Genomic DNA, 27,014 nt, shown 5'->3' with positions numbered 1-27,014 from the left:
AACCGGTTTATGCAAGAAGGGAACCAAATGTGCCCTTCAAAGCAGTCTGGTGTAACTTAGAAGCACCCCAGCCCAGAGACACCTATTTCTAAAGAACAGGTGGTCACACCTCTGTCCTACAGGATATCCTTTGTTCTGCCTTCCCCTGCCTGAGTTAGGCTAGGCAGCAAGAAGGCAGAACAGTGTCTGGGGTCGGCAGCAGCACAGGCTTGCATGCAGACCCTGCAAGGTTGTACAGGCAGACATGGAGGATCCTCTATGGAACCCCCAGAGTACATGGTGGTATGCAACTAGCACTGTAATCAGTGTAGTTGCATGATTTTAACATGTTTGATAGCAAACATGCCTCTGTTTGGTGAAGCCATTGTGTAGTTGGACCACTTGTGTGTTGCGCAGTATCCACTACATATCTTAAGGTGGCTTCTCTGCACTTACAAAGCCCAGGGAATGGAGTCTGTGGTTTGTAGGAGCACCTCTGCTCTTGCAGGGGTACCTTCATACTTAGAACCATGCACCCTGCCCTTTGGCTGAAAGGACCTTCCTTGTGGGTGTCTTACAGGGTCAGAGTGCAGTTACTATGATATAAGGCCACCCTTATATCTGAAGTGAAAGGTGCATGCACCATTTCACGCAGGCTGCAATGGCAGGCCTGCACTCACATTTTACATGGGCCCCATGAGTGGCACAATACATGCTGCAGCCCATGGGGGACTCCTGGTGTGCCAATGCCCTAGGGACCTAAGTACTGTTTACTAGGGACATACATGGTAGCACCAGTATGCCAATTGTGGGGTGTAAAACCTATCTGAAAACTAAATTTAGGGGAGAGAGAGCACTGACACTGGGATCCTGGTTAGCAGGATCAGTGTGTACTACAGTCTAAACACACCAACAACAGGTGAAAATTGGGGGTAACTATGCCAGAAAGGTGCTACTTTCCTACACCTATGTTGGATCCTGATCCTTATTCTTATGGGTTGGGGGTACGGTGAGGAATAGGAGGGGGCGCTGGACCCTTTAGAATACCAGCTACAAGGTCCTTTGGACTGGCGTACAGAGCCAGGTGAAGGCAGTGGTCTGGATACTTCCCCTGACACTGGCATACTTTCTCCCTCTACCGTGGGTATGGAGGAGAGCATCCTATTCTGAAGTGGTGCGAAGAGCGGCTGAGGTCCTGGGCCTCGAGCTCCCTTCGGCAGCAGTCAGGACTAACCTCCTCGCAGAGGTACTTCAGCCTGGGGCTTCATCCTCTGAACCTCTATTGCCCTTTAATGAAGCCCTTACCTATGTCCTCCTGAACACCTGGTCCAATCCCAGCACAGGGACTCCTGTGAACCGGACTGTTGCCTGATACCATTGACCTGCTCCAACTGACCCAGCGTTTCTGAGCCAACACCCCACTCCTGAGGGCTTGGTTATCCAAGCCTCTACATCCCAGGGTGCGTTCCCTTCTGCACCCCTGGATAGGGAATCCTAGAGACTGGACCAACTTGGGAATAAGATGTCTTTTTCCAGCCTGTCATTGCGGTCTATGAATGCTGCATGCCTTTTGGGCCGTTAATCCCACCGGCTGCGGGATATGGTTGTGCAGGTGCTGCCACAGCTCCTGGAGGAGGCCCAGGCTGTACACTCACAAGCTGTTGCTGATGGGAGAGTCAGAGTTATTACCGTTGTAAACTGCTAATCAGACTTTTCTAGCCACATAAATTGTAAATTAAAAGTAAAACAGTTTCACGTAAGCGAGCTGATTCACAGCGCCAGGGCACATATGAGCATTAGGGTGAAGGAGCACATAAAAGGAAAGAGAAGGTCGCTCACAGTCAAACTTATTGGCAAAAGTGCAAAAAAGAGGCACGATCCAATGTGGACTGGATATGACTGTCATTTTGTATTAGATTTTGTTACAGCTTCTTTAAGCATTAGGAAAAGGCTCATTTCATTTTAAATGTATATGTATGTATAGTTTAATATTGTAAGTTAATCTTTGTATTCTGTTATTGTGATTTTTCTTATGTTATGAGTTTTATTTGTTTCTTTTATGAGATTTTAGACCGGATGTTTACGTAATGTTTTAGATATGGTACTATTTTATTCTTCTATCTATTTACTGTAACGTAATTATTGTGTGGTATTTGTGTTTTTGTCTGTACTTTTATGGCATTTGCCGAATAAAGTTTTGTGACTGACTGACTGACTGACTGACTGACTCACTGGGCAGGGCAGTTACATCGGCGGTGGCCCTGAGGCTCTACGTCTGGTAGAGGGTGTCTGGCTTTTTGGGGGTGTCCAAGCTAACCTTCTGGACCTGCCCTATGATGGCACCTGTCTCTTCGGAGAAAAAGCAGACTTGGCGCATGAGCGCTTCAAGGATTCGTGTGCTGTGGCCAGGTCTTTGGGTTTTGTGGTTGCCCCTCGCCCACATCAGGCTTTTTGCCCCTTTCGTGGCTACAGAAGGGGCATCCCACCATGTCCGTTCCACTCCAGCCACCGTGCCATGAGAGTTGCCCAGCCTCTGCGTGGCCGGGTGTTGGAAAGTAGCATATTTCTGGCATAGTTGCCTGGTATCAGTATGTCTAGACTGCAGTATGCTGGGATTCTGCTAGCCAGGACCTCAGTGTCAGTGTTCTCTCCCTTTAATTTAGTCGTGTGGTAACTTTAACACCCCAGAGTTGGCATACTGGTGCACCCATGTAAGTCTCTAGTAAATGATACTTAGGTACCCAGGGCACTGGTACACCAGAGGTTCTCCATGGGCTGCAGCATGTATTGTGCCACCCATGGGACTCCATGCAAATCGTGACTACAGGCCTGCCATTGCAGCCTGTGTGAGATGGTGTATGCACCCCCCCTCCTATATAAAGTTTGCCTAATAGCATGGTCACTGCACTGGACCTTACAAGTCACTCCTAAGATAGGACCTTCACCCGAAGGGCAGGGTGCTTGGTTCTCAGGGTGAGGGTTCTCTGCATGAGCAGAGGTGCCCCTACAAACCCCATACTCCATTTTCTGGGCTTTGTATGTGCGAGGAAGCCATCCTAAGGTACGTATTTGACACTGGTCAATACAAGATGTCCATCTACATAATGGCTTCACCGAACCCAGGCATGTTTGGTATCTGTTCTTAATCGAGGTCCTGGGTTTGTTCCAATGCCAGCTGAGGATTTTTTCAGACTTAACTGTGAACTTTCACAATTTTTCCGCAAAATTCGGGTACAATTTTATTTTCGTGACCAGTTGGTTGACCCGACACAGGTTGACTCTGGGTTGAGACCTCCGTCAACATTTGTCCCCCCTTCCTCTGCTATCCCCTGTGAAGTCCAAGCATTTGAGAAAGCGGTTTTGGCTGACCTTGCTGCGGTGCATCCCAAACGCCCCTTTATTAATATTTCGACGGTTGAAAGGAGAGCCTTAGGGACACTTGCTAACAATACATCTATTGTGATTAAGCAGGCTGATAAAGGAGAGGCAATAGTCATAATGAACACTGAGGATTATAGACAAGAATGTTTGCGCCTGCTGAGTGATACGACCTACTATGCTACTATAACGAGTGACCCTACAACGAGATTACAATCTCAGATTAGGGCCATGATTGCAGAAGCATTGAATAATGCTTGGATTTCCCCCAAAGAGGCGTCTTTCTTGGATACAACTAATCCAAAAGTCCCATATTTTTATTGCCTTCCCAAGATTCATAAAGGCAAATCACCACCTCCTGGGCGTCCTATTGTGTCTGGGATTGGTTCTATTTTAGAACCATTGTCTATTTTTTGCGACAATTTCCTTCAGCCACTTGTAAGGGGATCTTCCACCTATTTACAAGATACCAAAGATGTTATGAACTTGATTGAGACCATCAATAACACAGTAGACGTCCACGGTTTGATTACCCTGGACGTTGAGGCTCTCTATACCAATATACCCCAGGATGCAACATTGCAGGTAGTGGAGTCAGCACTACATGAAAACTCCGGCAGCCTGTCTTCCCCTGTCTCATTTATTATGCAGTGTGCAACATTGGCAATGACAGAAAACTTCTTTCAGTTTGAAGATCAGTTTTACCATCAGATTAGAGGTACTTGTATGGGGAGTATATGGGGAGTACGTTTGCACCAAGCTTGGCTTGTCTCTACATGTACAGTTTTGAAAAACAATTTATTCTGTCAACTACCAATCCTTTTTCTAATAACATCAAGTTATGGCGTTGTTACATCAACGACATTTTGGTAGTGTGGCATGGTTCCCTGGCTATTGTTGACTCCTTTACAGATTGGGTTAACTCACTCAACCCTTTTCTGAAATTTACTTCCACAGTGTCTACTAAGGAAGTTAACTTCTTAGACCTACTGATTACGATTTGTAATGGTATATTATCCACTAGCACATATCACAAACCTACAGATCGCAACAGTTTACTCACATATGACAGTCATCACCCAAAATCCTTACGTGACAACTTACCGTTTGGCCAATTACTACGGTTACGACATAATTGCAGTTCATCACAGGTGTATAATGCTCAAGCTGATGACTTACAAACTAAACTACTCGCACAACACTATCCAATGCGTATTGTCAACCAAGCTCGCAAGAGAGCTAGGAATAACAACCATGAAGCTTTGCTTCAGTCAAACAATAAGGATCTCAACAGGCGGGTAACTTGTGTGTCCACGTTTACCCCTCTATCCAATGAGATCAAGAAATTAATCAATAAGAGATGGCCGATTCTTACAAGTGGGGCCAATACTATCCCAAGACCTCTCTTTGCTTTTAAGCGATCCCAAAACATTAAGGATATGGTTATACATACCCGTCCCAGAGGCAGATCCCAGATTAATACTCAAACAACACTTTGGAATCTTCCCCCTGTGGTGGGGCACTATCCGTGTGGACATTGCAACGTCTGTCCACTGACCAGCCATGTCAAGACTCTTGACTTGGAACCTATAGGCGCCTCACCAAACACACCAATTGCAACACAAAGAACTGCGTTTATATGGTGACATGTCCCTGTGGCCTGCGATATGTTGGATGACGACAAGACCTGTCAAAACACGAATTAATGAACACAGGAGCAACATCAGGTGTGTACGCGTCACCACTAAACTACGCGCAAATTTTTTGGACGCACCCCACAGTCCTGATGATTTAAGATGGGTGGTTCTGGATGCTCCCAAGTTTATGAATGACTCCTCACACTCTCTGTTCAGGCTTGAACAACGTTGGGTGTTTAAACTCCAAACCAACTGTTAGAAATGGGGTTTTTGGTTGGCAGTCAGGTTACCCCCTGTCCAAGCAAGAACCCTCACTCTAGTCAGGGTAAGTCACACACAATCCAAAATTATCCTGTGCCCACCCTCTGGTAGCTTGGCACGAGCAGTCAGGCTTAACTTAGAAGGCAATGTGTAAAGTATTTGTGCAATAAATCATACAATAACACAATATAGCACCACAAAAATACACCACACAGTGTTTAGAAAAATATATAATATTTATCTGGATAATTGCAGGTCAAAACGAATAAAGATGCAATTTGAAATTGTAGAGATATCACTGAAAAGTGATTTAAAGTGTCTTAAGTCTTTAAAAAGCAAACAAAGTCTCTTTCAAGCACAAAGTACCTGGTTTAAAGTGGAAAATCTCCACAAAGCGCAGCAGAAGAAGAGATACGTGGAAAAATAGTGTGTGCGTTGATTTCTCCTCTGCACACACGGACTTGCGTCGCTATTTTTCACGCGGGGAAGTCTGTGCGTGGAATCCTAGGCTTGTTTTCCTGCTGTGCGTCTTTCCGGTGGGCTTTGCGTGGAATCTTCTCCCTCACGGCAGACGTCGCGTCGATTTCCTTTCTAGAGTCGGGCGGCATTTGTCCAGGCGAGGCCGTGCGTCGAATTCCGGTCGCACCGCAGGCGTCGCATCGAGCGGCGTCTTTCCGGATCGGCGTGCAGTGAATTTTTCACCGTGGAGCAAGCTGTGCATCAAAGTTTTTGGCGCACAAGGCGTCCAAATGAAAAAGAGAAGTCTTTTTGGTCCTGAGACTTCAGGGAACAGGAGGCAAGCTCTATCCAAGCCCTTGGAGAGCACTTCAGCAGCAAGGCAAGAGTTCAGCAAGGCAGCAGGGCAACAGCAAGGCAGCAGTCCTTTGTAGAAAGCAGTCAGGTGAGTCGTTTAGGCAGCCAGGCAGTTCTTCTTGGCAGGATGCAGGTTCTGGTTCAGGTTTCTTCTCCAGCAAGTGTCTGATGAGGCAGGGCAGAGGCCCTGTTTTATACCCAAATGTGCCTTTGAAGTGGGGGAGACTTCAAAGAGTGGCTAAAAAGTGCACCAGGTCCCCTTTCAGTTCAATCCTGTCTGCCAGGGTCCCAGTAGGGGGTGTGGCAGTCCTTTGTGTGAGAGCAGGCCCTCCACTCTCCCAGCCCAGGAAGACCCATTCAAAATGCCTATGTATGCAAGTGAGGCTGAGTACCCTGTGTTTGGGGTGTGTCTGAGTGAATGCACAAGGAGCTGTCAACTAAACCCAGCCAGACGTGGATTGTAAGGCACAGAAAGATTTAAGTGCAAAGAAATGCTCACTTTCTAAAAGTGGCATTTCTAGAATAGTAATATTAAATCCAACTTCACCAGTCAGCAGGATTTTGTATTACCATTCTGGCCGTACTAAATATGACCTTCCTACTCCTTTCAGATCAGCAGCTACCACTTAAATAATGTATGAGGACAGCCCCAATGTTAGTCTATGAAGGGAGCAGGCCTCACTGTAGTGTAAAAACGAGGTTAGGAGTTTTACACTACCAGGACATGTAAACTACAGGTACATGTCCTGCCTTTTATCCACACAGCACCCTGCTCTAGGGGTTTCCTAGGGCACACATTAGAGGTGACTTATATGTGGAGAAAGGGGAGGTTTAGGCTTGGCAAGTAATTTTAAATGCCAAGTCGATGTGACAGTGAAACTGCACACACAGGCCTTGCAATGGCAGGCCTGAGACAAGGTAAAGGGGCTACTTAAGTGGGTGGCACAACCAGTGCTGCAGGCCCACTAGTAGCATTTAATCTACAGGCCCTAGGCACATATAGTGCACATTACTAGGGACTTATAAGTAAATTAAATAGTCCAATCAGGTATGATCCAAGGTTACTATGTTTAAAGGGAGAGGGCATATGGAGTTTAACACTGGTTAGCAGTGATAAAGTGCGCAGAGTCTAAAAGCCAGCAAAAACAGTGTCCAAAAAGTGGCGAGAGGCAGGCAAAAAGTTAGGGGTGACCACCCTAAGGCTGTCAGGTCTAATACCAACATTGATTGATTGATTGATGAAATTCCGTGGTTTACACTGTCTCATTAATTTTATCCAGATGAACTAGGTTGGCTTTGTGATCAACTACTTGTTAATCTATCCCCTTCCTTTGAGTCCCTTAATCAACATGGTCCCCCGTGACCTCACACATTACAAATTATTTGATTATTTTGTGCCTAATACTATCTAGGGGTACATGACATCACTATGTTGCATGGTTAACGATATGAACTTTATTAGACTTATGTGTGCGAAAGGACGGTATTTATGTTTTTCAATTTCTTCATGATTTTGTTACTTGATCTCTTGGTAATTCGCCCTAGCACTCAGAGACATTAAACACTTATCGATTACCAAAAAGATACACTTTCCAACATGGCCTCCATTGATTCCTATTGAGTGTCCCTCTTTTATTTCTATTTTTTCGACTGCATTAGGAATAGGCCAGTCCTTTCTTAATTTCTATTGACGCCCCCCCCCCCCCCCATGTGATGCGGAAGTATGCTAGATCCGCGTCTCCTTTGTTTTAAAAGGATTTCCTGGCGCCCGGTTCCCGCATATACGGGAGGGCGCGCCAGGGTAGGTGTGACAAGCCACGACCGGCACTGAACAAGTAAGTGTCCTTTCCCGGCGGCCACGCCTTACGAGCGATTCGCACAGTTAGCTTTTAACTGTTTGCGTCTCAGGTTTATTGTCGATACGGTCCCTTCAATAATTTACGGCGATGCAGCCTGTCAACTAGTTTTAGTTGCTCTGTGGGGATCAATGAGGATAGATCCCGCTAGCATTGCGTCTTTGACACACATTGCTGATTGTTTTTTTTTTACTGCCGCCCATTAATTTGCATTGCTGGGAACGTCATGATGTGGGTGATTATTTATTCTGTTTGTAGTTTTTTCTTTCATCCATCATACTTAAACCATATGAGATGGGACTCAGCAATATAATAGCCAACATTGGTCGCCAGGACTGGAGTGTATCCTTGGTCATTGAATTACTGTTGGCATGGTTGTCCCATGCCTTGTTGAATTTGTATGATCCTAATTGGATTGAGATTTTTATAAATTTTGTTCTTCCCATTTATTTTACCTAGTAGTGACCGTTCAAGGCATGTTTCTTCCCAAGGGGCCCCTTCTATGATTGGGGATGGTAAGCATATGATTTTGCTCATATCTGTGCATTATGGGTTACCACCCTTGTTTTCACTGGTTTGTCACGGGTGAACTGGGCATTAATTATGTATATTGATATTATGATTTATTTTCTAGGGCAACCTTTTTTGGTTCTTTTTTGACTGACAGTTTACTCAAATGTAAGTGACTGTTTCTAATACATATACAAAGCCGTTTTGTATTTGATTTAAAAAAAAATGTTTTAAGTCCCCTTAACTAATTATGAGTCAGGAGAAGTCCTGTTTACATGATGGTCCTGAAGAAGCGCCATAGGATCTGAATAGACCGTTGTACGCGACCAGTTCTTAGGGGAGTGGTGATAATTTCCCAAAAAAAACCTTTATCGTAAGAAAGTGGCTGAGCATGAACCCTCAATTTCCACTTTCCCTGTGTTTTTAATCTTGATCTAAGCCCTGTCTTTCTGACACATTAAATAATGCTGGTTTTTGTGGGGCATAGAACCAATTTTAACTTACTACTCTCCTGCCAGAAATAGTGCCTGACCTTTATAATTTCTAGTGAGACTTATCACGGCAGTCACTTTAAGAAGATCTCCGGCAAAGAGCCCCCTAACGGGGAGCCCGTCAGACATTGCAGCGCCAGTCTGACGAGGAGCAACCCGATGATGAAACATGACATCCATCAGGATGTGTGAGGGCTCTTGCTCCAAAACTATTAAGTTCCCCTAGACTTACTCTTTTTCTGGAACAGTGTACTCCTTTGTTGTATGTTTGGTATCATGCAACTACACCAATTCCAGTGCTAGTTGCATGGGACCGTTTGCTTTGGGGGTTCCCTAGGGGATCTCCCAAACTCTACCTGTACACCCTTGCAAGGTCTGCATGCCAACCTGTGCTGCTGCCCACCCCAGACACTATTCTGCCCTCCTGCTGCTCAGCCTAACTCGGGCAGGGGAAGGCAGAACAAAGGATTTCCTGTAAGATAAAGGTGTGATCACCTCTTTTTAGGTTGAGCATAGCAGCACAAAAGCGCTATTTTTCTAATGTGTTGGTATATGTCTGGGCTTTTAACCACACCCACCTCACACCCATCACTACCACTCGTTCATGGACTTGCCCTTCAAAAATCCTTTGATGACATTGGTAAATGGTTTACCTTTGTTTGTCCCTCCTTGGGGAGGTTTTGTTACCGCCTTGGCCATCGCTCCTGTTACATGGCTAATTGCACTTTTGCCGATAAGTTTGACTGTGAGAGAACTTCTCTTTCCTTTTATGTGCTCCTTCACGCTAATGCTTATATGTGCCCTGGCGCAGTGAATCGGCTCGCTTACGTGAAACTGTTTTACTTTTAATTTTCAATTTACGTGGCTAGAAAAGTCGGATTAGCAGTTTACAACGCTAATAACTCTAACTCAAGCAAATGTGAGACCTATTGCATTGCAAATGCTTGTTTAGAAATAGGTATGTCTGGGTTGGGGTCGGGGTGCCTCTGAGTACCACCAGGCTGCTTTCAAGGGCACATTTGGTGTCCTCCTTGCATAAACCAGTTTGCACCAGTGCAGGAACCCCCAGTTCCCGCACTGGCGGGAAACCACACAAAGGACAGGGGAGCAACCACCCCCCTGTCCAGCTCCTCCCCTTGGGAGGTGCACAGAGCTCTGCCAGCTGGTTTCTTCATTCTGCCATCTTGAAAATAAGATGAGCAGAGCCCCCTGGCGGCATCTAACTAGTTAGTATGGCTGGGTGATGTCCCTGACCCCCTGTGATAGGTGAGGCACTGCAGTAAGGGACCATCTCCCTTCCTGGGTTATTTAAGAGCTCCCCTGAGGGTGTGACCGTAGATTCCTCTGCAAGGCATCAGGAACCTTCTGCAAGTCTCCTCTGAAAGACACCTCTACAACCTGGACAATGAAACAGCTACTGTTCTTTGCTGGACCCAAGAACAAGACTGTAACCAGTTTGAGGGCTCTTACTGTAACTTTGTCTCTAAGTTTTGCAAAGTCTTCTGCAACCCCTTGGTCCTGCATCCTCCAGAGTCACAGGGACTCTGCCTGCACTTAGGAAGCAAAAAGGAATCTCTCTTGGTGTGAAGGAGGCACTCCCCTGCATCTGCAGGAACCTCAACAGCAACAACCTCTCTGTGGATCCTGCTATCTCACAGAGTCTTTGAGACTCTGCAACACAGGTCGTGGTCCTGTGGCTCTCCAGAGGTCTGACCTATCTTCCTTGCAACCGGGAAGTCTGTGGTCCCTTGCTGGAGCTGCTTGGCTGGAACTCCTGTTCTCCGCGTCTGTTTGCCAATGCCAAGGCTTGTTGGCTGTTTGGTCCGAAGACCTCCTAGCCCCAAGAACGACGTCCTCTCTACAACTCCTGTGACATGGGCATCCCTCTTTGCTGTGCTGTTGGCTCCTCCCTCTGCCTGCTGCCAGAGGGTCCTGCTGGGGGCTCTACCGATTCCTGCTGGCTGTCCTGTGTGCTGACAGCTGGCCCTGACCTACCTGCCAAGGCTGGGTCACCTGTACCTTTCTGGTCCCCACAAAACCTGCAATCTTCATGCAATGCTTCCCTGCATTTCTAAAGGCTTGTTGATGGTCCTGCTGATCACTGACCACTCTGCAATTAGACAGCCGTCATGGGACAGCTCGTGGACTACTCCTGGGATAGTCCTCCATCGCCTGAACTCAACAGCTGCTCTTCTTTGTCCACCATCCTACAGGTAAGCCTCTCCGAGAAGGGTGGGTATTGCCCTACTGCACCGCCTGGGCACCTCTGGGTGGTATGGACTCTGTCCCTACTTTCCTTAGGTCCTCTTCTTCGGGAATCCATGCCTGGGTTCCACTAACCTGGTCTAGGGGTCAGAACAGCAGTTGGACAACTGAGGTCCCCATTAACTTCAATGGGAGGGTCCAACACTACTTCACTCTATGCACCTGGGCTCCCTGGCGTAAGTACTCCACTGTTCTGGTTATCCACGGACGGGGGCACTATCCAACCTCCGTTGTCCTAACAGGTTTTCTCAAGATCCTCTGGGGAGGGTCCTGAAACGTGAAAACTCCTACCGCGACTTCCCCATGTTATCCTATTGGTACTGACCTTGGGTTACAACTCTGCACATAAGCAACTGGGAAATCTCACCTACTTAACTTTGGGGTTTTAGTATTTCCCCAGTCGTACGGGTCTTTGGGTGGTAGTGTGGGTTGGGAGTGATTTTTGCATTCCATTGTTTTAGTATATGGTTTGGCCCTCCAGGTGGGGGCCCACTTTCTTTTATGCCTTTACTTACCTGTATATTTTTGTATATGTTCATATCTCCTGCTGGGAGATATACGAAAGTTAGTTCTGGAGTGTGTGTTACAAATAATATAACATGTTTCTAACACTGGTGTAGTTCTTTCCTGTATGTAAATCACTGACTAACCTGTGTGGTCTTTGCAACCGCTTTACACCCTCCTGGATAAACCTTAGCTGCTCTCCACAGCTACTCTTGTGAGAACTCTTGTTATCTAGAGCCACCCACACAATCACTAAGGGTTGCCTGGGTGCCTCACCTATGGGTGTACACCATATACTGAGCCGGCCTCCTACACTGGGGACGTGGGATCCACTGTCCTCTTAGATCAGGGAGCCAGCGGTCCACCCAGTCAACCGCCCCTTTAAAAACTGCCTCCAAACCTTCCTAGTCTGACGATTCCCCACCAGGGACCAGTTGGAGGCAGAATTTGCTATCACCTTCCCCGCTGGCAATTCATCATGTCAGACAGGTGGGTTTTGCAGATAGTCCAAAGGGACTACTTTCTCCCCTTCGCAACTGCCCGTCCATCCATGCCACAGTCCTACGACCTAATGACAGAGGATCACATGGCACTTCTCTGCGAGGAGATTACGACTCTCTTGGCCAGGGGAGTCATAGACAGGGTCCCTGTGCCAGAAGTGGGTTGGGGTTGTTATTCCCACTACTTTCTGGTGTCCAAAAGCAAGGGCCTCCTTTGGTCCCTCAATCTCTTCCTCAAGAAGGAGAAGTTCAAGATGCTCACTTTGACTCAGGTTTTATCTGCCCTGGACCCGGGAGAATGGATGGTTGAGTTGGACTTGCCTTAGTCCCACATTCCCATCCTGCTTGCCCACAGACGTCACTTGCGGTTCACGGTAGGCCACAAGCACTTTCAGTGCACCCTGCTCCCCTTTGGTCTTTCCAGCGTCCCTTGGTATTCATTAAGGAGATGGCAGTGGTGTCAGCTTATCTGCGCAGTGCCTCCCCTATTTCAGCGACTGGCTGTTGAAGGTGGGATCTTCCAAGGCTGTCCTCTCCCACCCGCAGACTACAGCGGATCTCCTGCTTTCACTGAGGTTCATTATAAATGTGCCAAATTCACAGCTGACTCCCTCTCAGACGCTCTTTCATCAGAGCTGTTCGGACACAGTGCAGTTTTGGGCTTATCCTCCTGAGCGGCGAGTCCAGGATATTCAGGCTGTGATACAGATATTTTGTCCTCTGTCCTTGATTTCAGTGACAATGACTCTGAGGCTGCTAGGCCTCCTGCATCCTGCTGGTGACACATGCCAGATGTCATATGCAGGTTCTGCAGTGGGACCTGGAGTTCCAATGGGTGCAGCATCAGGGTAATCTCTTCAACATGTTCTAGATCTCAGAGGGAACCATGCGAGAACTGTAGTGGTGGGTAGAAAACAGCTATTGGGTCGGAGGCAGATCCCTCTCCCTTCTCCAACCAGATCTGATAGTAGTGACGGATGTCACTCCCGGGATAGGGCGGCCACCTGGGAGAGGTGGAGATCAGAGGTATCTAGTCTCCTGCGGAGTCCGACCTCCACATCAACTTGTTGGAGCTCTGGGCGATCAGAGTGGCATTCAAAGCATTTGTATCCTCTCTCAAAGGGAAAGTAGTGAAGGTGTTCCCAGACTATACCACGGCTTAATGGTACTGCAACAAACAGGGCAAGGTGGGGTCATGGACCCTTTGTGAAGAGGCTCTACGCCTCTGGATGTGGCTGGTTCCCTGGTGATGCAACTTCTTGCGGGCTCTCTGAATGTCAGAGTGAACAAACTCAGTCGGCAGTGGAGGGACGCCAGAGGATTCACAAAGCGGATGGGCGGGGCCCCTGGAACTAGCGCGCAAAGCGCATTGCTGTCTCCCGCTGTGCGGGACATTTCTTCTTCGCCCGGTTGCTTTTGGGCCTTGAGGGATGCCAGAGGATTCACAGAGCGGAGAGACGGGGCCCCTGGAACTAGCGCGTAAAGCGCATTGCTGTCTCCTGCAGCGTGGGACATTTCTTCCTCTTCGCCCGGTTGCTTTTGGGCCTCGAGGGACACCAGAGGATTCACAGAGCGGAGTGGCGGGCCCCTGGAACTAGCGCATAAAGCGCATTGCTGTCTCCTGCTGCGTAGGACATTTCTTCTTCGCCTGGTTGCTTTTGGGCCTCGAGGGACGCCAGAGGATTCAGAGTGGAGGGGCGGGGCCCCTGGAACTAGCCCGTAAAGCGCATTGCTGTCTCCCGCTGCATGGGACATTTCTTCTTCCCCTGGTTGCTTTTGGGCCTCGAGGGACGCCAGAGGATTCACAGAGCGGAGGGGCGGGGCCCCTGGAACTAGCACGTAAAGCGCATTGCTGTCTCCGGCTGCACGGGACATTTCTTCTTCGGCCAGTTGCTTTTAGGCCTCTAGGGACGCCAGAGAATTCACAGAGCGGAGGGGCAGGGCCCCTAGAACTCGCGCGTAAAGTGCATTGCTGTCTCCCGCTGCGCGGGACGTGCGCGGGCGAAGCCCGGGCCAAGGGCGGGCCCGTCCTGTGACGGGAGTAGACCGGGCCGGGCCCCCTCTGACGTCCGCAGCCCAGGAGGAATGCGATAATAACCACCAGAGCTATATCTATATAAGGAAGGAGAAGCAAGTCAAACAATCAGAATTGTTAAGTGAGTAGTCCTTTATAGCTTGGGTATATTTTGATATACAGTACTTTAGGTGCTTGTTCTCTTTGTTTGAACTGGTTATCTTGGGCATCTTGGCTCCATCTTATACTGAGACGATGGGTAAAAGGAAGAGTACTACATCTGGGGCTGAAGGAACCCAGGGTACACATGTCCAATCATCAATAACTAGTTATTTATCATCAGTTATTGGGGCCATTGAAACTGAAATTGTCCATATAGAAGAAAGGATTGGAGATGTTAATAGTTTAACTCAAAGAATTCCTCTTGAGCCCGTGGTGTACATTCAATCTCAGCATGAGTCTCTAGATCCTTTGACCACCAGCCCCAACCGCGATTTGCCTTAGCCCAAAGATAGTATATCCGACTTGCATTCTCCACAACTTTTAAATGTATGTAATGAAGTCATCATGGACAATTTGGTTGCGATTCCTCCACCTCCAAAAAAAAATGAAAGAAGGAGGCCGTCGTAAATATTCCAAGATCTTAAAACAGGTGCCGAAGGTAATGGAAACCACCTCTCCATCATTGGATGTCCCGGCAGATCCTCTGTCAATGGCAGGACCATCACCAGTCACGTTAGGTTCTGATATTAGAAATTCAAGACTCTCTCATGATGGCTATTTATCTAATTTGGACCTAATGCTCAAACCTCTTTTTTTAGCTTTAGAGGAGAAACTAATATCATTAATTAATATTAATTTGAGCAGTTACAGGACATAGTCTCTAAATCTTTGTCCCAAATATCCACTTTAAAAACTGGTATAAAACCTGTTGTTAGCCTCACTCATGAAACTACGCTCGAACTCAAAGACACACAGCAAGTTAACTTATTAATGGATCAGGATCAATCCCTGGTCCACCTTACACCCACCAATGGAATTCATGGTAATCTACCCACAGAACCTCTATCAATCTTGACTGGCAGTATGATTACCCCTTTGGAATGCAAAATAGTCCCTAAGTCTATATTTCCAATTGCTCAAAAGGAGGTTCTGCAACTTCCGCCGGACAGTATGCTGTATGTTTTGGTCTTAGCTAATGTGCCCCCTCTTGACTCTACTCAGAAGGAAGATACTCAGTCTTTAATAAGGAAATGTGCACATTGGCTGAGGCTAAAGCTTAGTCATCAAGACGACTTAAACAGTAAAATTATTATGGCACGAAGGGTAAAGTGGGTAGGTCTCCCTAAAAAAGCATATGAAGGAGATTGTATTGTAATTAATTTTGCCAACCCCCGTTTGGTTAATTACTTGCTGATGACTTCGTCATGGTGTGCTAAGGGGGATGGTGGGATTCAAATTTTCCCTCTACGTTTATTTCTATGATCCAACTATTTTATTAGTCCCCTCTATCAATGCTCCCTGTGGATCCAATGTAGCATTGTCAAAGATACTTTCACAGGGCCATATTTCTGCCCCTGATCGCTATCAGAATTTGACATCTCTCAACGTAAATGATTGACAAGTGGTTGAGAAGGGGTACATGACTGGTATCCCCCAGGAGACTGAGATGGAGGTTGGGCATACGTCTCCGGCATTATTGATAGGGTTTGATGAGGTGGTCATTTTAACCCAGAATATAACAGACGTCGCCATAAATAAGGAGCCAATGAATAGGACCCAGAAAAGTAACAGATTTTTATCTTTAATCAGCTGGAACATTGCAGGGCTCCGGTCCAAGGTCGAAAACTTACAATGGTTGGAGTTTATATCTACTTATGATATTATCTGTCTTCAGGAAACTTGGACTATGGACCCCTTTTATTTGGGTGGCTATTATTCTGTGTTTCAGCCAGCAATCCCTCCCTCAGCGAGTAGGGCAAGTGGGGGGCTTTTGGTCCTTGTGTCCTTACAACTTCCAAAAATTGAGGTGTCTTTGATTTAGTCCTCTGCATTCTTTATGGTGGTCCAATTATCGATGGAAGGGAGCAAGGACATTTTACTTTAGAATTTTTATAATAATATCCTGTGTAATGCCAAGTTAGGAAGCTTTGAAGAGCTAACAGATTTCCTAGACTCCTCTGGGAAGCTCCAGGAGAGGGAGCTTGAAATGATATGGGTTGGAGACTTTAATGTTCAGTTATGTAATCAGGAACTACCTCATATGTGTGGTGCCTTTATAGAAGGCAGAGAGTCATCTACACACTTTATCCATTCTAACCAAGGCAAAGCTTTAAATACCCTTTTCTATAAATTTGATCTTGTTTATGCAAGGGATATGACAATTAGACACGAAAGATACCCACCTATAAGTGGAGCATGAAAGGTAGTATAATTGATTTTATTCTTTTTGGCTCTCCACTTTCCCACCTAATTCTGGATTTTAAGATAATATCTCATTGTGCCAGTGATCACAACCCTTTGAGTAAAAAAATAGCCTTTAAAACCAGGTTAGTTTTACCCAGAATAGAATGTAGGAGGAAAGCAGTCTTTAAAAGATATTTTGGCCTCCGCATGAAGTGGGATTGAGTGGATACTAAAACATCTCATGAGGACATTATAACATGGATTATATTGATAAATGTTTGTCCTCGCAACCTATTTATGTCCACCTCGTAGCTGCTTTTGAGCTTTTAAGTCACGCTATTTCTGAGGCATTGATGTGTACTAAGCCTATTAAAGGATCAAAACCCCAACGCTGGTTTAACTTGGCCTGTACGGCTGCCCATAAAGATCTAAAAGCAGCTATTAAAACTGTCCCATTTAGCCGCGATTTAGTCAAACAGGCCAGGGGTCGATACAAGTTAGCCCTTGAGGATAGGAAGAATGAAGTACTATCTAGAGCATGGGAAGATCTTTTGGCAGCTACGGAATTGAGGGACCCTGCACAGTTTTGGAAGGTGGTTAATCATCCGTATTTCTCAGAACAGGATAATAAGGAGGATGACTGTCTGATACCTGAGGGGGTCTGGGTGAAACATTTTACAACAGTATTTCAATCTGTAAATGACCCTAATCATGGAAAGGATGAATGTGGCTCTCCGGTATTGGTTACCCCAAAACCGAATATGAGTGGGTTATCATTTGAGATACACGAGGTAATTACAGTCATTAAAAGAATTAAATCAGGGAAAGCCCCCGGTCCGGATGGGGTTCCAGTGGATTTATTTAAATCATTACCTGATCTGTGGGCCCCGTTAATTACAAATGTTTTGAATAGCGCCATCAAAAGTTCCATTCCTTCCTCATGGCTAACGGCAATAATTGTCCCGATTTTTAAAAAGGGTAATAGGCTCGATCCCACCTGCTATAGACTACTTTCTCTCATTGACTCTACGGCAAAGATCCTGGGGAGTGTTATCTTGAATCGGCTTGAGGATTGGGTGACAAGGACAAAAATCCTGTCCCCAATTCAATATGGCTTTAGGCCTGGACTAGGCACAGTGGACCAGGCCTTAAATTTGCACCTCATTCTTAGCTAATATGTCATTGCCAAAAGAGAATCTATTCACTTAGCTTTTATTGATCTATCTAGTGCGTTCGATCCGGTGAATAGAGAGAAATTGTGGTCACTAATGGACACAATGGGGGTTGATCAGGATTTGTTGGAACTGATTAAACGATTATACACTGACCTTGCTAGTTTGGTCAACATGGCGAACGGTCCCATCCTCTCCCATTTAAACGGGGTGTTAGGCAGGGTTGTACTTTGGCACCCTTTTTATTTCTGTTATATACTAATGGTCTTAATAGTTATTTAGCAAAAAATGGCAAGGATTTTCCTAGGATGCTTCTTAGACAACTTCCGATTCTATTGTATGCTGATGATGCCATCTTAATTGCTCGTACAGCAAACGGCTTACAGACTCTTTTGGATCTTTTTTTAACGTTTACACAAGAGCTTGATTTGAAAGTTAATTTTAAAAAGTCACGTCATGATCTGTGGACCCAGAAATACGCGAACAAAACGCTGTATTATGGGGGGGAATATTTTAACAAAGGTGAAAGATTTTTGTTACTTAGGATTGCACTTAAGCTCTTCTTTGTCGTGGAACCCCCATCTTAACTTAAAGGCTCAACAAATGGAGAGAAATATGGAAGCGATTTTTCGTTTCGCCTGTAGACTATGACACAGACCAGTCCATCAGATTATTACACTCTATAAATCTAAATGTGTTTTAGTGGCAATTTATGGGGGGCCTTTGGGGATATACTAGCTCAAACGTTTTACAACGGGTAGAGAATACATTTCTCCATCGGCTGCTTCTGGTACCCAATAATGTAGTGAATATTATATGCCATGAGGAGTTGGGAATTCGTTACATTAAGGACTTGACTGATACTGCCCCACTCTTGTTATGGACAAAAGTATGGCTAAGCCCCGCGGCTAGTTTAGTTCAAGATTGTGTAAAAGATTGTATCCAACTAGCCAACCATAATAAAATTCCATTGCTTAATTTCGTACATAACTCTTTTCGGAAATTGGATCTGGAGTTTATGTATCTTAAACCTGAGCTTATGCCTGTAAATGCCAAGGAAATGGTTAAATCTCGATATATAGAGTACACTATGAATCATAGATATCAGGTGGCTGAGAAATTGAAAACATTTGAACTATAAGTGCAGATTTCAACTTCAATTTCGATAGAACTATATTTCATCTGGTTTCCAATTCCTTCTTTGTACTCTCTACGTGTTCTTTTTAGAATAAATATAATTCATTTCAGAGTGGCTTTTCCAATGAAATGTATGTGGCAAATTTTTTTACCGCCATGCCCTTGTGACAGTTTTTCCAAACAAAGCACTTGTCACTTTGTTTTATTTTGCTCACTTTACTCAGCTCCTAGGAAAGCTTTTGTATTGCCAATTTTGCGTAAACTACATACTTTTTTTTATAAGGAGGCACTGATTGGTATTCAAAGACTTTCATCCAAACAAATGTGTAGTTCAGTTTTAAGTTTTATCAAATCAGCCATTGTTATTAGGAACCGATGTGACTGTTTGCTAATGTAATTTTAATTATGTGATTTTATTTTCCCGATTAGGATTTTTAAAGTGTGTAAATTATTATTCATCTAACCAGAAGGGCTGCGGGATATTTCTCGATATGTTCTGATAATTAGTTTTGTAACACTAGTAGTTTGAAGATATCCGTATTTTGAATTAAGTAATAAGGATTGTACTTTAATAGTTATTTATATTTTATGTAATGTATGTGTGCTTTTATGGCAGTATGCCGAATAGAGATCTTTGACTGACTGACTGACTGACAGTCGGCAGTGCTTGGTTGATCACGAATGGCGACTCCATCCAAAGGTGGCGCAGGGTCTCTGTCAGCAGTGGGGAGATCCTTAGTTAGATCTTTTCTCTTCCGCAGAGAATGCGCGATGTCAGCAGTACTGCACGTTGCAGTTTCCAAGGCGGCACTCGCTTGGAGATGCTTTTTGTCTCGAGTGGATCTCCGGCTTCCTGTATGCCTTTCGCCCATACCACTTCTGCCTAGAGTTCTCAAGAGGATCAAGAACGACTGGGCCCAAATAATCCTTGTGGTTCGGACTAAGCATGAAGATTCTGGTATCCTGAGCTATTGAGCATGGCCATCTATCCTTTGATCAAATCGTCCCTTCAAGAGGATCTTCTGTCGCACCAGCAGGGGAGGGTTCGCCACCCAAACAGTTGACAGCCTTTGACCTTCTGCCTGAAGTCTGTAATGTTATTTCGGCAGCCAGCTGTACACCAAAGTGGTATATACCTGTCATTGGAAGAAATTTGAGAATGGTGCACAGACAAGTCTGTTAACCCCCTCTCTGCCCCTCTCTCTGAGGTTATCTTGATTATACTTTCTCTGAAGAGTTATTTGTCTGCAATCTTTGCTTTCTTACGGCTACCTGATGAGCCTTTTTTCTTTTAAGTCTCCTATTGTTGATAGGACTTAATCATATGTTTCCTCCTTCCCCATTCACCATCCCCCAATAGGATTTGAATTTAGTTCTGACATTCCTAATATGTGCTCTTTTCGAGCCTCTCCACAATTGTTCTCTCAGGCTTCCCTCTTTGAAAACAGCATTCTTTGTGGCCAGTATATCTGCCCGCAGAATGATTGAGCAGTAGGCATTGTCATCTAAGCCACACACCTTTCCATATATCCTGGCAAAGTGGACGCTTCACACTAAGGCCTCCTTTCTTCCGAAAGTGGTTATGCCCTTCCACTTATTGAAGTCCATCACCTCGCCTACTTTTTACAAACCCCCACATCTTTCTAAGGAAGAGGAGGGACTCCGTCGCCTGGACCTAGAAAGCGTATTGGTGTTCTACCTTGATCGTACTAAAGAGTTCAGGGTGGATGATCAACTCTTTGTTGGTTATGTGGGTGCGAAGAAAGGTTGGGCAGTGTAGTAGAGAACCATCTCCAGATGGGTCATACTCTGCATTAAAATGTGCTACCCATTGGCTAAGAAGCAACCCCCTGAAGACTTAGGTGTGCACTCTAATCTGCAGCTAGATGTTTGTCAGATGGACAAGTTACTTAGTAATGCCTTATCTGGTAGAGACAATGGGCCTCATTATGAGTTTGGTGGGTGGCAGAGATCGCCCACCTAACTCTTCCCGGCATCAGGTCTCCTGTTCGGCCTGAACCCCACCGGCCCTATTAGGAGTTCACTGCAGGGCTGGCGGGCAGAAACTGCCGGCCCTGCGTTGAACACGGCCTTCACATCCTAATGGAACCGGCTGCAATGTGGTAGTGCAGCGGGTGCAGCAGCACCCATCGCGCATTCCACTGCCCGTAATTCGGGCAGGGGAATGGGCGATGGGGCTGTGCATGGGGACCCTCCAAGTTCCCCATCCATGCAGCCTTTCCATAGCGGTGTAAACCACCATGGACAGGCTGGCGGATAGGAACTCGTAATCCCCAGGGCAGCGCTGCTTGCAGCACTGCCCTAACGGATTACAACCACCGGGACATCCAGGCTGGCGGCAGCCTGGCGGTGTCAGCGGTTGGACCGTGGTGGCTCTGCCACAGTGATAATGTCGCAGTCTGACTGCCACTTTGGCTGCTGTCCGACCGTGACAATGAGGCACAATATCTAGTTGCAAATTCCCTACCAACCCTGTCAACCTCCCTGATCTACCGCCTGATTTCTAGAGACTGGGACTTCCCTTTCAGGGCCATAGTTTTGACACACCAGTGGTCAGTGTTCTTCGTGGCTCTGCGCTTCTGGCATGGAAAGTTGTGAAAAGAAACTGACATCCGCGCTGGTGTGTCATCTATTTGGGACCCACCACATCATATCCAGCATGGGCGATGCCAACGATTGATGCTGAGCCAATCAATGCCTCCTAGCGGCGCAAAGGGGTATGCTGTAGAAAAATCTCTGGATCCTGACTGACATCTGGGAAAATTCTGATGTAAGGAATCTGCAACTAGATACTGTCTCTACCAGATAAGGCGTTACCGAAGGTGAGTAAGTTTTCTGTTAAGGAGTGCGTTGGTTAAGGTGGCCTTGATCAGATCTTTTTGGAGAGAGGCAGTAGGGAAGCTTTTCAAGGACTGTTATGCTTATTTTCCTCAATTAGGTTGGTCATGATGTGTTGCTGTGGCATGAAGGAGGGAGGCAGTGAGATGGTTGGCTTGGTCCAGGGGAATTTGAGTCTGTTATGTTGAGGCTCATGATGTTTCCTTTGACTTACATGGGCTTGGTTGCTTGATGTCCAGGATCCTGAAGATCACATTTTTCTGTTTATTGTTGCCTAAGTTTCCTGGGATGTTAATGTCTTCCCGGGTTCCATGTGCCTGTTAAATCAGGGCTAAATTGAATACCAAAACCAGCTGTGCCAAAATATTGAAATCATCCCTGTGTTGTGCCATTAGAACGAGCAGTTCGCCAGTGCTGAAGTCCCTCCACAGGATTTGAGAGGTGCCCCCCCAAACATCAGTTTGAAAAAGAGAACCTCACTTTACAAATTACACACAAGTCTTCAAATGTGTTGCCAAAGCACATTTAAGGCTGGATCATAACAGTTTGAAAGCAGCCCTTGGATTGTGAACCCCAGGGAAATGTCTGAATGGGCAATTCGCCCCAATTTAGAATGTAAAACTTAAGTGGTTGGGACTAAAAAGTCCTAGGTGGCACCACCAAATTGATCACTATGTGAATGAGATTTCTCAGGTCCCCACTCGGCTCTCTACAGCATAAATATCCTGATCAGATTTGTAGACTAAGAAATATATCCCTTTTCATCATGTAGAAGCAGATAAGCTTCTCCCTTGAAGGCAGAGACTATTCAAAGATTACAAATCTTGAATCCTTCTCAGATTCACACATTTAAAATATCCTCACTATATAGTGTGAAGTATTCAACCCTCAAGAGAAACTGTTATAATTAGTAAATATTCTGAATGTGTAATGATAATTATTAAAATATACAGTGTGCAGCGCTTTTTACTTAGTGAAGTATTTTGTGACACACAGCTTGGAACTCTATCAGCTGCTAGTTTACTGGTGCTTCTTCCTGGTGCCAGGTTGTTAGATTTCAGAATAATAATTAGCTTAACCATCATGTTTTATTCAAAATCTGGCTCATCTTTTTTTTTTTTCTTTTCAGCACTGAATATTTAGACAACAGTCAACAACTTTTAACAACAGTAGTGAAGATGATCCCACTATTAACGGAAAAAAGTAAGATAAACTGGTATTTTTTCTCAGATAAAGTTCTGAGTTATTTGGTAATCATTGTTTGCCTTTATTTTGCTTGTGATTTATTGTCCAAATCATGTAGCACTTCAGTATGAGTGATATGAAATGATATAATCAAAAATATTTAAATCCTTAACCACTTATGTTAAAACTGGGGTCTCTAGTTAGCATGGGTATGCACCCAGTCACGGTAAGTCAGGCACACACTGAAAGATGACCTGTGCTCACCCTTTAGTAACTTGGCAAAGAACAGTCAGGCTTATCTGAAGAGGCAATGTGTAAAGTATTTGTGCAACACACACAAAGAAACACAGTGGAAACACCAATAAAAGACCCCACAGGTTTAGAAAAATTGATTATGATTTTATAAATAATTCAAGATCAAAGCTTTAAAAATCCAACCAGTAGAAGTCCAGATATTCATTTTTAACGAATACGTGTACAAATATTGCTTAGATGCAAATAACGCTTTAGAGATTACATGAGGTTGTGCTGTACCGGCACAAAATCAACAGTGCAAGCCGACCTCAGTGGAGTGCGGGCCGGGTACAGGAGCTATGTAGGCCCTTGATCGCAGTCTCAAACCTGAAATGCGAATGTGGGAGTTGGTGTCTGTAGATGCGTTGGTGTCACTTGAGCAGTCAGTGTATTTTTCATGTTTTGGCTGCAATGCATTGGTTTCTGAATACAAGTGTTGAAGCTGAGATGGATTGATGCCGATGGGCCTGGTTTCTGCACACTGTCAATGGAATGCATCGACCTTTGTTCAGCGGTGGCAGCGAGGTGGTGGTTTCAGTGCTGCGTCTATGTAGATGCACTAGTTGCCGGTTCCAGCAGCCAGGTGATGCAGCAGTCAATGCATGGGTTCCGAAGATGCAATGCGCCGGTTTTATTCAGGCGACAGGGTCTGTGTCAGTTGCCACTTCAAGAACGGTGCAAGTATCTGTGTCCACTTCCAGTGAACCAGGCATAGGAGCAGAGATAGAGACTTTGATATCCCGAAGTGTCTAGCAACAAGAGGCAAGTCACGAGCTCTTGGAGATCACTTTGGGGTACAAGGCGGAGTCCAGCTCTCCCTCAACTAAGTTAGAGAGCAGCAGGACAGCAGAGAAGCAGTACTTCCATGTTACCAGTCCAGCAGAGTAACAGTTCTTGGAGACATGCTGTACGCTCAGAGAAATATCCACTTCCTTAAAGTGCCATTTCTGAAATATTAATGTTAAATCTGACTTTACCAGGAAAGAGGATTTATCATTACCATTCCAGTGATTTGAAACATTACATAACTGCTTCTTTCCAATCAGGAATCACAGCTTAAAAGTGTACTAAGGAATTCCTAGTGTTTACCTATGAGAGGGGGTAGGCCTCACAGTAGTTAAAAGCGACTTTAAATGGTAAGTCGAAGTGGCAGTCAGACTGCACACGCAGGCTTTGCAGTGGCAGGCCTGAGACATTTTTAAAGGGCTACTTGTGTGGGAGGCACCACCAGTGCTGCAGGTCCACTAGTAGCATTTAATTTACAGGTCCTGGGTATATTTTATACCACTTTACAAGGGACATACAAGTAAAGTAAATATGACAGATCTATATAGACCAATGTTACTATGTTTAGCGGTGAAGCACATGCACTTTAGCACTGATCAGCAGTGGTAAAGTGCTCAGAGTCCTAAGGCCAACAAAAAGAATCAGCAAAAAATATGATGCAATCTGACAAAGTTTTGGGGACGACTACCCTAACGCTGGCAGGTGTAACAATTCTGCATAGTGATCAAGGCACAATCTGACACATGGCAGTATGTCTTCATTTGATGACTTTGTCACTTTGCTTGAACAATGTTCACTTCAGACTGAGCTCTGCATGTTACTTTTTCACCTACTGTTTTAAGTTTAGGTTGGGATGTATTTGAAGCATGCAATGTATTTTTTTGTGAAAACAATAATCTTGATTGATGCTTTTTCCTGCAGACTCCGCGCTTTTTTGACTAACTGAAAATCCTCCCGATTCTTGACTATATCAGCAATTGTTTTTCTGCAGCAATTGCTGGGGGGTACTGCAGTCACAGCTTTGGACACACCAGAAGTGATGGCATCAAGACTGTATATAGTGCTTATTGGCATGCTGGTGCCAGGCCTTTTTTTCAAGGCCTTACTGATGTGGGTCCAGAGCTCTTTGTTGTCTCTCAACAAAGTTCCTCAGATTTCATCACTGACTTATACAAATGTCACCTAACTTCTCTTCATTTAAACTGTACCAATAATGTCACAAGAAAATGTGTTTATTGGATTCACACATCATCTGCATGTGGTGCCTGATGTCTGGAATCTGCTGATGATCCCTCAGCCTGCGACTGCTGTTCATCCGCTAATTCCATGCACCCAAACGCCAAGCACCCAGTTGTGATCATCTGTCAATTGTTGGTGAAATGAGAGTTGACTATGTAAGGAATGCCTTAAAATAAGTACTGAACAACAGTCTGGTTGACCTTCTGTGAATTCTAAAATGCAGCCTGGCTTCTGCCAATACAGTGGTTCTTTCCGTGGCTCAGTTAGTCAATCTATGCAGCTACAGACTTCTCAATAGATATCCAGGCAGCATTAATTGAAATGTCCTTCATCGATGACTGTGTATGTTTTTCTATAGCGTAAATGTAGCCAAAAGGCATTGGAGTGCTATAAAGGTCAAAGACAAGCATATAGTCAATAAGTGACAGGAGAGGTTGCCAGCCTGTGGACATGTAATACACTATGATGTATTGTTCTTTAAAGAGGTGAGTCTTAAACTCTTCCCTAAATTTAGCAGCTTTGGGGCGGTCCTGATGGATACATGAATGTTGTTCCAGGTCCTGGGTTCAGAAATGCAATAGGCCTAGTTGTTTTTTTTATTTATTTTTTTTTTATTTATTTTTTATACTACTTATTCGGCAGTCTAATGGTGTTCTGGCTGCAGGAGATGGTGAGCTTCATAAGCAGGGGTGTTGGTCATGATGGTTTTGTAAATGACGTAGCTGGTTTTAAAGATGGGGTAGGGTGGCCAGAGGAGCTAATGGAATTCTCTCAGAAAAGGGGGTGATTTGATAATATTTTTTCAGGCCTTTGATGAGACGTGTTATAGTGTGTAGGATTTATTGAATGTGCCAGTGTGGGGTCTGAGAGGCCATGGAGCAGGTTGCCACCATCCAGATGCTGTAGTACAGGGGCTTGAGTAGCACTTCTGAAGTCACTTTCTGGAAGAAATAGTTTCACTTTCTTTATAAGAGAGAGCTGGTATCAGGTCCTTTTTTGTGTTTGGCAGTGTGTTCCTTGATTGTGAAGTTGGCGTCCAGAAAAAATCCAAATGACTTTGTATTTAGTGAAAGTTGGGGTTTCAAACTGCCAAGGTTCATGTCATTGAGCCAGGTCTCTAATGTGTCTTATTCTTCGCTTGGAACAAAAATTATTTTTGGTTGAACTGAGATTCAGGTGGCAGCTGGATATCCTGGTCGGGATGATGTTCTATTTTGAACCTCTGCAGGACTCCGCAGGTGATTGAGATCTGTTGTGACCCTGGAGATTCCCATACGAGCAAACTAGTGTTGTTTGAAAAGGCAGGATGTTTGATATTCAGGGTGTTGACAAGTGTGTTGAGTGGAATCATTCAGTATCTTTGTGCTTGAGTCTATAGGGAGCTTGTTTTGTCAGAGCAAAGTGTTCTGTGATTTCTTCTGTGAAGTTGCTGTTAGGTTATGAGGCCTGTGGAAGAGGTTGGTTATCTATGATAGAGAGTGTGGGCAAAAACCTTATGTCATATGTTATATTACCTAGACAGTCTTTTAGTGCTAAATGAATGACTTGTGTTACTGGGTCACTAAGGGTGCCGGGTCAGATGCACTTGTGATCTTGTGGATGATGTTGAGCGCTCCTCCTTTTATGTGTGGTCTATACATTGTATTGTAGCCTGAAGTCATGAGAATTTGTAAGACGTGTGAATGTAAGTGTTGAGCCATGTCTGTGTGATGAAGGCACAATTTCCAG

General features: G+C 45.1%; 1 protein-coding gene across 2 annotated transcripts in view; it reads left to right on the top strand.

The window, feature by feature from the left end:
- Positions 1 to 27,014, top strand: part of YEATS2 (YEATS domain containing 2) — a 1,667,962-nt gene that overhangs the window by 1,308,123 nt on the left and 332,825 nt on the right. For both annotated transcript variants that reach the window (XM_069213699.1, XM_069213698.1), the window contains one exon: positions 22,912 to 22,985. In XM_069213699.1, coding sequence (XP_069069800.1) covers positions 22,912 to 22,985 — 74 coding nt within the window. The remainder of the gene's footprint in view (positions 1 to 22,911; positions 22,986 to 27,014) is intronic.

The sequence above is a fragment of the Pleurodeles waltl genome, chromosome 11, assembly GCF_031143425.1.
Source record: "Pleurodeles waltl isolate 20211129_DDA chromosome 11, aPleWal1.hap1.20221129, whole genome shotgun sequence".
NCBI lineage: Eukaryota > Metazoa > Chordata > Amphibia > Caudata > Salamandridae > Pleurodeles > Pleurodeles waltl.
The sequence above is the reverse complement of the archived record's forward strand: the minus strand, read 5'-3'. Positions and strand labels throughout refer to the sequence as shown.